This window comes from Lolium perenne, chromosome 1 (genome assembly GCF_019359855.2).
Source record: "Lolium perenne isolate Kyuss_39 chromosome 1, Kyuss_2.0, whole genome shotgun sequence".
NCBI lineage: Eukaryota > Viridiplantae > Streptophyta > Magnoliopsida > Poales > Poaceae > Lolium > Lolium perenne.
The window spans coordinates 159,791,133-159,802,976 of NC_067244.2; the positions used below are offsets into that span (position 1 = coordinate 159,791,133).

The following is an 11,844-nucleotide window of genomic DNA, read 5'->3' on the forward strand; positions in this document are numbered from 1 at the left end:
GTTGTCACTTTTTTTTCTCCCAGAGCTAGTCATCTTCCTCCCGTAGCTGCTTCCACTTGAAGCCCAGCCACCTCGCCGTCTTGACGCTGGCCATGGCTTCCTCAGCCGCACCTCCCAACTATGCCATGTTGCAAAATACCAGCCTTCCTGCCAACAGAGACACCCCACCTCCCCCGTCCCATCCCCACGCTAGCCTGTCCGGTCGAGCTCCTGGACGGCAGCCAGGGCCTCCGTGCTGGGCCCCGTCGAGCTCGCGGATGGGTGCTTCCGAGGTCGGGTGCCGTATTTTCTCTGGATGGCGGGGCGGTAGGCCGGGAGCACCCAGGTGAGGCGGCTGCGTATGTCTCCCAGTTAACATCGATTCAGCCAGATCGACCTCCATTAGCAAAAAAGAATTCGATTTGGCCGACCGGAGTTGCATTCCGATGATCGGGGTAGCAAATTTCTGGCGGGGTAGTGGTTCTCCGGCGAGTACTGCGGCGACGTGGGCGAGCTGGTTAATACTTTTTCTAGGTGTACCGAGCGAGAGGAAGACAGAGTAGAGGTGGTCTAGCGGGAGGTGCCGTGCGCGGTTAACCTTTGGTACAAACGAGATCGAACCGTTTGAACCTAGATTGTTTCGGGGTTAACCACCTGACCCATTGGGTTCTTATTTAGGTTAGGTTAACCTAACCAATGGATAAAGGGGAACCAAGTCCCAATTTTAACCTTGAGCACCAAAGTCAGACAATGTGATTGCATGCAAAGACCAAGAGTCGAGAGCAAGAGCGACGGCACAAGGGAGAGTAAAGAGCCTCACCCTCGCGTCGCGTGGTAACAGCAGCCGGTACGTGTGGACAACTTTGCGACAGAAACCGAACACACGAGGAAGCTGTCCAGCACGAGGGCTGCAGCATTACTGTGGTTCCTGCTTCCACCCTCGATCCTGGAAGCCTCCCCGAACCGACCCCAGCCCTGGCCCGCCAGTCTTATCCTGCTCTTCCCTTTTATTAATAGCCCGGCCTCCAGCCAGCACAAGCACCACCACACCACCTCGGAACACAACACTCCCCTCGACCTCGATCGTCGACCTACAGCCACATCGTCTCTCCCTGTCCACCCGAGCCCGTCTTCCCTCCTCAATCCAGCTCCATGGCCTGCATGCACCAGCACCTCGACCTCATCCGCGCCCACCTCCTCGACGACCTCCACGGCGCCACCACCACAAACAGCGGCGACTCCGACTCGAGCGCCCCGTCCCCGCCGGCGCGACGGATGCTACCGACAGGGCTCTACGTGTCGCTGCCGCCCAAACCTTCAACGAAAACTCTGGACCTGGAGCAGCCGCAGCAGGAGGAGAGCTGCGGCGGCCACGTGGGGGACGACGACGACTTCCGGCGGTACCGGGGCGTGCGGCAGCGGCCGTGGGGCAAGTTCGCGGCGGAGATCCGTGACCCGGCGCGGAAGGGCGCGCGCGTATGGCTCGGCACCTACGACGGCGCCCTCGAGGCCGCGCGCGCCTACGACCGCGCTGCCTTCCGCCTCCGCGGGTCCAAGGCCATCCTCAACTTCCCCAACGAGGTCGGCACCCAATCAGTCCAATGGGCGCCCCTCGCCGACGCCACAACCGCAATCGGAGGCAAGAGGGTGCGGCCGGAACAGGAGGAGGAGGAGTGCCTGCTCAGGGAGGTGAAGAAGGAGAGGCTGCAGCTGGAGGAGTACGAGGAGAACGCCGATGCCACTGCCGCGAACTACAGCGCTGCGGCAGCTAGAGAGGCCGACTTCTGGGAGGAGCTCAAGGGGATCTGCAGCCTGCCGCCCCTCTCGCCGCTGTCGCCGTACCCGCACTTCGCCTTCGCGCAGCTCTCGGCCGTCAACTGACCTGAGCCTGCGGGGGCGCACTGTGTTGCTGTGGCCTGTTGTGTCGCATCGCATCGCATGAATTTCGTTAGGTTACAGGGCGGTCTTTGATTTGTTACTGGTAGTAAATTCATTCGTTCTTTGGTAGTACCACCTCGTGAACCATTGAGCACTCGAGGTTGTTACACGCGCTCCATCCAGCTGCGATTTCTTATAATCAAGTGAAATTTGGAAAATCCAAGTGCAAATGTGCTTTTCCCAAGAAAAAAAAAACATTCATGCAGCGCTTTGCTTCAGTGCACCACTTACATTGCTGTTTTCTTTTGAAACACCAGGTACAAGTTCATGCATGTTTGCCCCGCAAAAAAAAAGGTACAAGTTCATGTTCGACTTAACATCACCCGGCCAGTTTAGCTACGTTCTGTATGTTCTTGCAATATTCAAGAGCTAATATGATTCAAGCCATGCACTTGTGCTTCAAACGTCATGTCAAACAGAAATTCACATTTGATCCCACGTGCCAGAAAAACGTTTCAAAATGTTAAGAACAAAGGAAAAATGTTAAAAATACAGGAATAATATTTGGCGCATATGTATACACGCTACCTGGGCATGTGAAGTTTCGTGAAAAGCTGATATTTTTGTGCCTGGTCCAGCGCGCCCATGGTGGTTGGACGACATGAGGGCCTCCTCCACCAAGTCCATGCTTGCTGGCAACGATGGCGGTGGTGGTCGGTGTCCCTCTTCTTCGATGGGGAGGCCGGTGTGGTTGCATCCCTCCCCCATGTCCTGTCAACCGGCTTTGGCGGCATCATGGTCACTAGGAAGGACCTAGGTGAAAGCCTTGCTTGACGTCATCTAAGGCGGACCACGACGACGCCTGCAGGAGTCATTTCCTTCCTGGAGGTGTGGTCTTGGTCCCACCCGTGCATTAGTCTCCTCTGGTGCCGCCGAGGGAAACGTCCGGTCCTCCAGTGCCAGGGGAAACCCTAGGTATGGACAAGGCGGCGGCGTTCTCTTCCTGAAGATGCCGGCTAGGCTATTTGGGGATAGGCGGATGTGCGATTAGAGGCTAGAGGCAATGTAATGCGCTGCCGGTGTTAGTTGATGTCCCGGGCATGGGCTTTTGGGATGCAATATACGACACGGTGAATGTTATTTGGCTAGAATTTTCCCTAAGTCCGAAGGTTCGTGCCTTCTTCTCGTCGACTCCTCTAATTTTATTAAGGATGGAGAATATGTTGGTTCGGGTTGCCTTGGGCTGGCGGTCATGCTACAGGTGTTTAGTCTCAAGGAAAACGTGAGGATTTGAATGATTTCGTGTATGTGAGCGTCTGCGTTTGTACTGTGTTTCTAAAAAAAATGATTTCGTGTACTATAAAGTACTATGTAGTAACGTTGTGAGTGTTATGTAGTAGTACTCCGTATGTCTCAATGAGACAGTAACTGCATGCACGCATATTACTACTATTGGCCTCGTGCGCAATTCGGTCCACGTGTTGGTAGTGGAGTATCATACGTTCATGGATGCAATGGTCGTTGTATAATTCTCGATACTTTCTCGGTGACCCGGTCGCATGCATGCTAACAAGAAATTAAAGAAAAAGCTTGCCCGGTCGCAAGCAAATCAAAGGGTCGGACCATGCGCCTGTCCATGCGCGCGTTACACACACTGCACTCCTGCTTCCACACTGTCCACTAGCATAACTTGGACAAAATAAATGAATAAAATACGGGCACGTGAGAGATACTGTACGTCACTATGTCAGTGAGTGTGACCGTTGACACTTATGCATCAGCATTCAACGGCAGAATACTTCCGCATTTGGAAAAAAACCAAGTTGACAGCTTGTAAATAATCTGGAGAAAGCAGCAGCATATATAAACGGATCATGTATATATCCGGAGAACGTGATCCTTCACGATATCTTCATCAGGAAGTCTCCACCTTTTGACCATAGAGAGAAAGGGATTCGTATATATACTTTGCCACTTGAGAGTTGAGACGTTGCAAAGTTAACGGTAGCTAGGTCAATGAACATAAACTTTACAGTGAATGATGCTCCTCTTTTGCAATTATTTAGCACGTGCTGGCCGAACTTGGGTCAGGAAACCACCACTAGATTTATCACTAATTAGTTCTGATCATGCTCGTTAGAGGTCGCCAGGTCTGCAGTCCTGAGTTACACGGGTTCATGTCAATGGTCAAAATGGTGCGTGCGACTGGAAACGTCAATTCCAACATTTAGTGCTTGAGGAAAGTCCCTCCATGTGGGTCATCTCCATGAAGGTAGGACAAGTCAAGCTCAACTAAGTCAACATCTATTCAATGCCACATGAAGAGGAAATGAAGTGGTATATAATCTCCTAGTCCTTGACCCAGGGTATTGATGTGCCAAAAATCACTTAGAAACCCGTCGTCAACTTGAAGATGCATCTAGAAGTTCTAACGATGTTGCCTGGTGGTTTTCGATGCGGAGAATCGTTCGGGTGCGTCTTGACGGTTCTAGGGACGTTGCACAATAGCTTCTAATGAAGCTTGCACATTAGGGGTAGCTCTATTTGAGTTTAATGATTTTGGGTACGCAGCTGATAGTTCAAGAGAGAGCTTGGAGGGAAAGGTCTTTTTTTTTTGGTTAGGTCTTGAGATTCCGAGGCGAGTTTGTCAGGAAGTACCGGTTAGAAGTTTCGGAGCTTGGAGCTTCAAGGCCTCTAGGTTGATGTATGTAGGTTGCGTGTTAGTCTTGCTAGGTAGTTCCGTCTGGCACTGCTCGAAAACATCCAACTAGTAGTGCTGATAGTGTGCAAAAGTACCGTGGATCAAAGCACAACAAGTGTGGTGATAGCTTGCCAAATCACCAAGGAGCAAAGAGGTGTATTTTAATAATGCAATTAATTTTGTGTTGGCAACCCAGTCATCTAACATGCTCGGATGCTCCCTCTGTTCGAAAACATGAATCTTTAGGAGGTGGCACAATCTTGAAGGTAGTATTTCAACCATTGGTTTATGCGCAAATATGCTATTCGCGTTTTTTTTTTTGAAAAAATATATTTTAAGGTAATTATGGTGATATGAATTTGGTTGTACATGGCCAATCTTAAAAATCTCGGTAACGTTCTATTTTCTAGAAACGAGAAAATTTGTCTTTGGTTCTCTTTTGGAACAAGTTTTACATAACTTTTGTACGACGGGTTGCTTGAGCATCATTGCCTCAACTACTTTAGTTTTAGACAATAAATTGTATTGGTCAACTTATGACCAAGTCTTGGCAATAAAGATGAATCTTTGTCTTTACTTGAATCTCATCAAATACATTCGGTGATGGTATACTACTGGACAAGTCTACCATTTGCATCATTTGTTTGGACAGGCAAAGCAACATGGAAGCACACCATCCAAGAAGGTAGCATTGAGGTGAAAGAAAATCAAACTCCTTCACTCTAATCGAGAAGTATGGAAATAGAGGAAGAATATTTTCCCTCCTATACATGTCCTTCAATAACGAGGGCGTTCGTAGTGATTCATTCCATCAGTCTTAAAACTTAGCAGGTGATGTGTCATTGTGTCATCTGTGTTGTATTTAGTGTTGTAAAGAGAAAGATCAACCCAAGCAGCAAAAATATTTCCACAAATATTCACTTACAAAGAAAGGAAAAGAAATGGAATTCTCAAATTGGTTCAAGATAAAGCAAGAGTATCCATTTCTTTCTTGCAAGCAATAGCTTCGGGTGGGACTACTGACAGCTGCTTACAAGCAACGTCGCTGGTACACGGGCCCGGTACGTCAGTGTCGGTGCGACGAGCAGAACCACTCGCAACAGCGCAATTGCGAGCTCTCAACGGTCCCGTCCGGCCGTCTCTGACAGGTGGGGCCCACGCCACGAGTCCACCCGACCCAACTGCCTCTCCTTCCCCCGTTCTCCCTCCGCCCAGTTCACCATTTCTGCGCCGCTGCGCAAAGAGGAGCCGCCACCGCGAGGCGACCAGGGAGAGCGAGAGACGCGGCGGATACCTAGCCGTCGATCCGGGCCGATGGCCGCGCTCGCCCCTGCCGCTTCCGTCCTCGTCATCCTCGCCCTCGCCCTCGCCGCCTCGGCGCTCGCGCCGGTGGTCTCTGCGGTGCCCTTCATCGTCCTGCACGGTTAGGGTTTCTCCTCGTATCCATTCGGGTTCGGTTTGGCGATAGGATTTCGTGTTGATGTTTTTTTTGCTGGTTGGCTGTTCTCGGGGGCGCAGGGATCGGGGACCAGTGCGGGAACGACGGGATCGCCTCCTTCACGGACGAGCTTGGGGAGTGGTCGGGGTCCAAGGGCTACTGCATGTAATGGCCGCCTCGCCTTTTTCGCTTTTCTTATGTTGTTCGTATGCTTATGCAGTTAGTTAATTACATCGCGGAGAAGTATGTGGGGGGATTGTTGATTTGACCGTCGTTTGTGTGCTTGTACTAGAGTTAAGCAATGTCGGCATGTGAACCTTTGTGTTGGATTTTTTATGTTGTTTGTTCTTTGGTGGAACTTACTTTGGTTGGTAACTTAGTATGTTGCTTGCTTGTTGTAAAATTGGCACGAGTTGTCGAGTTGATACTCTGATTTGATATTATGTAGATAGGATTGGTTTGGATTCGATGTGAATGCCAATAAATAGTGAATCCCAAATCAGTGATAGTAAATTAATTAGGTTCCTCTTGTTTAAATGTCTGACAGTCTGAGTACAGCTTTAGCTAAATTAAGAGCTTCTTTAGAGAATCTAAATTAAGAGCTTCAGCTATCTATATATCCAGTTTTTGCCACGAGATAGCACTACTATCTTTCAGTACCAGTACTGCACATCGCGCTATAGTTAGTTAGGCTCCTCTTGTTTGGATACAAAGAATTTAGCTCATGCAGCAGTTATTCTCAAGTTTATTAATGGCATTCAAACATGTCCTTCATCTACAGGGAAATTGGGAGAGGAGCACGGGACTCTTGGTTAATGCCACTTCAGGACCAGGTTTCTTTCTTACTCTTAATGTTCTTTAACTGAATAAACTGTTCCTTGCAGAATTTTCTAAGATCACACACTCCTCTGTAGGCAGATGTAGTTTGCAAGAAGGTGATGCAGAAACTTCGGTACTGCTTTTCTGAATAGTATGCCGAGCTGTCATGGTACTGTATCATTGCTGGAATTGGTTTTCCAGGTAAAGGAAATGAAAGAACTTCGTGAAGGTTACAGCATAGTTGGCCTTTCTCAGGTGTGTTCATCATTTTCTATTATTGGTTCATGGCAAGAAATAATATTCTGAAGTCTGATTTGTCCGTGAATTACTGCTAATAAAATCTTACTGGTTGTTGATTTAAGGGGATTTTTTTAACCTATGGTGACTACTTGCTTTCACAAGATCACTTAGTGTAAGTGCAGAGTCAGTTACCCTCCTATGCTAAACCATCTCTTACCTTTCAGGGGAACGTAATTGGACGGGCAGTAATTGAGTATTGCGATGGTGGACCACCGGTGAGTGAATTATGTGATTGCTTTTATGCAATAATGACCAACCTAGTTTGCTCTGGATTTTTCTTTGAACATGCATCAAAATGCATGCCATTTATATTACAAGAAAATCACTGACAAGGCACTAAGAAAACATACAAAAGGAAAGCGAACAAAACAAAACTGCAAAACTAGCCTAGCAAAGAAAGCAAACCGAACTAACCTACAAAACCAAGCAAAACAAAGAATGAGGCCCTGGGCTAAGGAACTAAGGTGCACTGTCAGGAGGGCTGGTGTGCTGAGGAAGTTTCCTTAAAGCCTTATGGCCAGCCAATTTCCACCTTTCAGCCTCAAGCAGAATATCATCTGCAAGGCTCTGACAGTTTGGATGCTAGATAAGAGACTAACATTTTAGCCCATACCCAGAAATGTTATGATGGGCATAGAAGATCACGGTGATAGGAATCAACAAAAAAAATTGTAACTCTATAATAACTATACTTATTGTATAGCAACAATGATGATGAATGTTATGACAAGGTCCTTCACTTCATGTGTATTTGGATATTATGTTGTTTTCCCTTCTTCTGAGGGAACTAAATAGTTTTGTTGATTGCAACAGGTAAAGAATTTCATCTCAATTGGGGGTCCTCACGCTGGAACTGCTTCAGTGCCACTTTGTGGTGTAAGCTCACTCTGTCCTTTCCTAGTGGTTTTTTATCATTCATATTTCAAAAGTAGGCTACATGTTGCAATATCATCGGATATAAATATGCTAGGTTTCTTTACTTGTACAATGTCATGATACAATGTCTTCAGTATATTAACTTAGGGATTAAGATCAATAATAAACAGGCACAGACGACTTTCTAGATAGCTACTGGTAGACACGTCACTATCTCACTACTGTTAAGAGCCACTATTCTCTCTCATCTTTAGCTCCATGTACATATAATATGATGAAAGCTAATGCCGAGTTCTTCGCATAGTTACCCCCTGATGCTTCACATAGAGCATGGAATAAATCTCCATTTAGTTAGTGTATTCATGGGAGAAGTTGTTTCAAAAAACCAGACTGGGAAGTATTTGCAGACCAAAACCATGTTGTTAGAATGGCATGAAATTTGACTGAAGAAAGTATGTCATATAACATGAAATTTTGTGGGGCAACTCTGTCATATAATATGAAGTTTTGTGGGCTACTTACCAATTCTTTTCTTAATCACCCGCGCATTAAGATTTTATGATTTAGTTTACCTTCTCCATGACTATAAAGTCTTAACATTTCACTACTGTTGTCTGCATTGTCAATCCGTTAATATAGATCTCAATGAAGCTACTTTATGTAGGTTATTACATGCAAACACTTCCTCTTTCGGTGCAATAAATGATATGTAATGCATGAACTATCTGCACTAGATGTTTAGTATTGTCTGCCCTATTGGTCCGCTTGAGGCACTGTTGACCTGCAGCAAAAACAAAATATTTCAATGTTGTAGAAGCAAGCGAACCATCATAGGTTAAACTAGTTTTGTGTGAGTCACTAGAGCAAACAGCACTGCATATCGTCCTACAGTTAATTGGTGGTATAGGTGACCAGGTTGGCAATGGAGCACACAGAAAATCTGTATAATGTCTTTGATTGCTTTCACAGTGTCTCCTTTTTTTTATGAGTGCATATGAATTTGGATGTATCTATACACTAAATAGTGTCTAGATATTTAGTGTCTAGATACATGCAAATTAATTTAGACAAATCTCAGACATCCTTTTATGGACGGAGCGAGTACATTAATGAAAGCACATCACCTAGATACATCTAAATTTAGACAAATCTCAGACATCCTTTCATGGACATAGGGAGTATTTTCTTGTAAACTCATCTTTTGTATTATATGTAGTTGTACACGGACTTGAATACTCAGGCTAGTCATTGATTTACACTGTCTACATATTGTTACTGTGCTACTAAATGTTTTCTCTTTGCAGTCTGGTATTTTTTGCATTCTAGTTGATGCTCTGATTCAGTTGGAGATATATTCAAACTTTGTGCAGGTTTGTATATGTTGTATGTTATTTGGTCACAGTTATTGTTATTAGACGTGCCACAAATGTTTGTATGCAAATAACTCAAAATTGGTGAAATTACAGGCACACCTTGCCCCTAGTGGTTACCTAAAGATTCCCACTGTAAGTTCTTTATGTTATATTGCCGCTTGCATATCCTGGCAACCAGGATACCTGTTCTTCCTTTTCCACTTCTGTTTATCTATTATTTTCTCAGTCAACCATCTTCTGGTTTTGTCTTATGGTAGTATTGTAGTCTTGTAGATCATAACTCTTGCTGGTCTATAAGGCTGGAATGTGCTATGGGGGTTCTATTCTTTCAGTCGACCATCTTTTAGTCTTTGTATTGTAGCTCGTACCCGTTGCATGTCTATAAGGTTGCAATGTGCTAGCAGTTGAATTCTACCTATCTACTTTTACGGCTGTGCTCTGTGGCCCTAAATGAAACCTTCCATGAGTACGTCGATCCGCTAAAATGAAACTGGAGCTAGTCTGGTTTACATGTATGATTAACTACTCCCTCTATGCCAAAATATAGTGCCTATAAGAATTTTTCAAAGTCAAACCGTGTAAACTTTGACCAAGTTTATACCCAAAAATAGTGACATGTAGAATTCCAAATAAATACCATCAAATTCATCATAAAGTATATTTTAATATGGTATACATTAGGTACTGTACTACCTCCGATCCGTTTTAATCGACACGGATATGTGTCACGATCTTTGCATATCCGTGTCGATTAGAACCAATCGGAGGGAGTAGATATAGATAATTTTCTCAATAAACTTAGTCAAAGTTAAGTTTGACTTTCATGGAAACTAATGCACATTATATTATGGCAAGGAGGGAGTATAATTAGTTGAACCAGTCTCCCTTTCTTTTACAGGATATGGCAGATTATTTGGAGGGCTGCAAATTTCTTCCAAAGCTTAATAACGAGATACCAAGTGAAAGAAATACTACATATAAAGAAAGATTTAGCAGCTTGGAGAACTTGGTATTAATCATGGTATGTTGAGCATTCTTGTTTTACGAACTTACACTCAAGGGTACATGGTAGGGATCTCTTCTAAGTCATCTTACATTCTGTTATCTGATGTGTTCAGTAGTTTACCCCACTCTTTGAAGTCTATAGCTAATTTTACAGTTCTCATAATCAGTAAAAAACTGCTCTTAGTGATTTGAGGTTGCAAAACAAGGGTTAGAGTAAACATAGAATCATACTTAACAATCAGCATGGTACATGATATAGCAGAATTGCAGTGGATAAATCCACTGTCTCAGCTTTATACTCTTTGGCCTTGTTCGGTTTCCTATGGATTGACTGGGATGGGCGTGGGTTGAGGGGGATTGAATCCCATCTAAGTCAAAATCCCCTCTAAACCACTCCAGTCCACTTGAGAAGTGGATTAACCGAACAAGGCCTTAGTGTTCTGTATTCCACAGTGTGAGATACTCTGCTGAGAAGTTAACGTGCTGCCTTTGTAAACTGCGTTACAGTTTGAGGACGATGCAGTCTTAATACCTCGGGAAACAGCATGGTTTGGTTATTATCCTGATGGCGCCTTCAGTCCAGTGCTGCCTCCTCAAGAGGTAATGTAAATCTTCTGAAATTGCATGGTTCTGTTCAACAAAAGAGATAGTGATGTGCCAAGACCTGTTTTCTCCTTATGAATCCGTTCATTTGCACACATCAACTCTTTGAAAAGCAACATCAGACTTGTAGTGCATAAGCACCATAAGACGTTTCTGGCAATCCCATATGATCATTGTCATTTCTGTCTGATTGCTAAGCCTTGTGCTGCAGACGAAGCTATATACCGAGGACTGGATCGGCTTGAAGACTTTGGATGAGGCTGGGCGCGTTAAGTTTGTTTCAGTGCCAGGAGGTCACCTACGCATCTCCAGGAGCGACATGAAGAAGTACATAGTACCATACTTGACATCGTGTGGATCATCCAAACAGAGTGTTCGCCGGATCTTGTCAATTTAAGGATCCAAAAAAAACCTCAGGTGTTTGTCGGATCTTATGAAATTGAGTACACAAAAACCACGCATGCAGTTATAATCGAACTAGTTCTGAGTGTTTGTATGCCCTGCCACGTCTCCCTGCATTGCCTTATAATATATATTGGTGGAAAAGGCTGAAAGAATTGGAATCAGAGAAAATAAGGGGAAAACAAGACACTGAAAACTCACCTTCCGCTCATTGGTGGATTGTGCAAATGTTGTTATCGTTAGTCTGATACTAGACCCCTAGTGGGGTCGTACTACCGTGGAAACCGAAGATTGCACTATTGTAACATTATTTTTCTGCACGGACAAATGATAAATCCATGCGGGATGCTCCTTCTTTACAAGAATAAAAATGAAAACTTTTATTCCTTAGAGAGAAACGAGTCCCCCAAAAATAACTAAGATCAGTCTGTATGTGAAGAATTTTTCCAGAGATGTAAAACACGTGATTT

The 11,844-nt window shown here is 45.0% G+C and overlaps 2 protein-coding genes across 3 annotated transcripts; both read left to right on the forward strand.

The window, feature by feature from the left end:
* Window positions 1-1,010: 1,010 nt before the first annotated feature.
* Window positions 1,011-2,135, forward strand: LOC127309908 (ethylene-responsive transcription factor 6). The gene has a single exon (XM_051340622.1). It carries the CDS (start codon window positions 1,132-1,134, stop codon window positions 1,858-1,860), a length of 729 nt encoding a protein of 242 aa, XP_051196582.1. The 5' UTR covers window positions 1,011-1,131; the 3' UTR covers window positions 1,861-2,135.
* Window positions 2,136-5,715: 3,580 nt separating this feature from the next.
* LOC127309929 (uncharacterized) lies at window positions 5,716-11,478 on the forward strand. Of its 2 annotated transcripts, none has more exons than XM_051340646.2 (12): window positions 5,716-5,981; window positions 6,077-6,161; window positions 6,778-6,829; window positions 6,911-6,931; window positions 7,017-7,070; window positions 7,280-7,330; window positions 7,929-7,991; window positions 9,296-9,361; window positions 9,458-9,496; window positions 10,263-10,385; window positions 10,877-10,969; window positions 11,171-11,468. In XM_051340646.2, the coding sequence occupies exons 1-12, from the start codon at window positions 5,873-5,875 to the stop codon at window positions 11,228-11,230; spliced, it is 816 nt and encodes a 271-aa protein (XP_051196606.1). In that variant the 5' UTR covers window positions 5,716-5,872; the 3' UTR covers window positions 11,231-11,468. The 2 variants fall into 2 exon arrangements, with proteins under 2 accessions (XP_051196606.1, XP_051196601.1); XM_051340641.2 differs by having other exon boundaries at window positions 5,726-5,981; window positions 11,184-11,478.
* Window positions 11,479-11,844: the final 366 nt, after the last annotated feature.

Excerpts from the sequence above, each read along its gene's own strand:
- LOC127309908 (XM_051340622.1), top strand. The coding sequence starts at position 1,132 with ATGGCCTGCATGCACCAGCACCTCGACCTCATCCGCGCCCACCTCCTC.
- LOC127309929 (XM_051340641.2), top strand. The coding sequence starts at position 5,873 with ATGGCCGCGCTCGCCCCTGCCGCTTCCGTCCTCGTCATCCTCGCCCTC. Across the intron at positions 7,071-7,279 it reads GCATAGTTGGCCTTTCTCAG|GGGAACGTAATTGGACGGGC; the intron begins GTGTGTTCATCA and ends CTTACCTTTCAG. Across the intron at positions 7,992-9,295 it reads CTTCAGTGCCACTTTGTGGT|TCTGGTATTTTTTGCATTCT; the intron begins GTAAGCTCACTC and ends TTCTCTTTGCAG.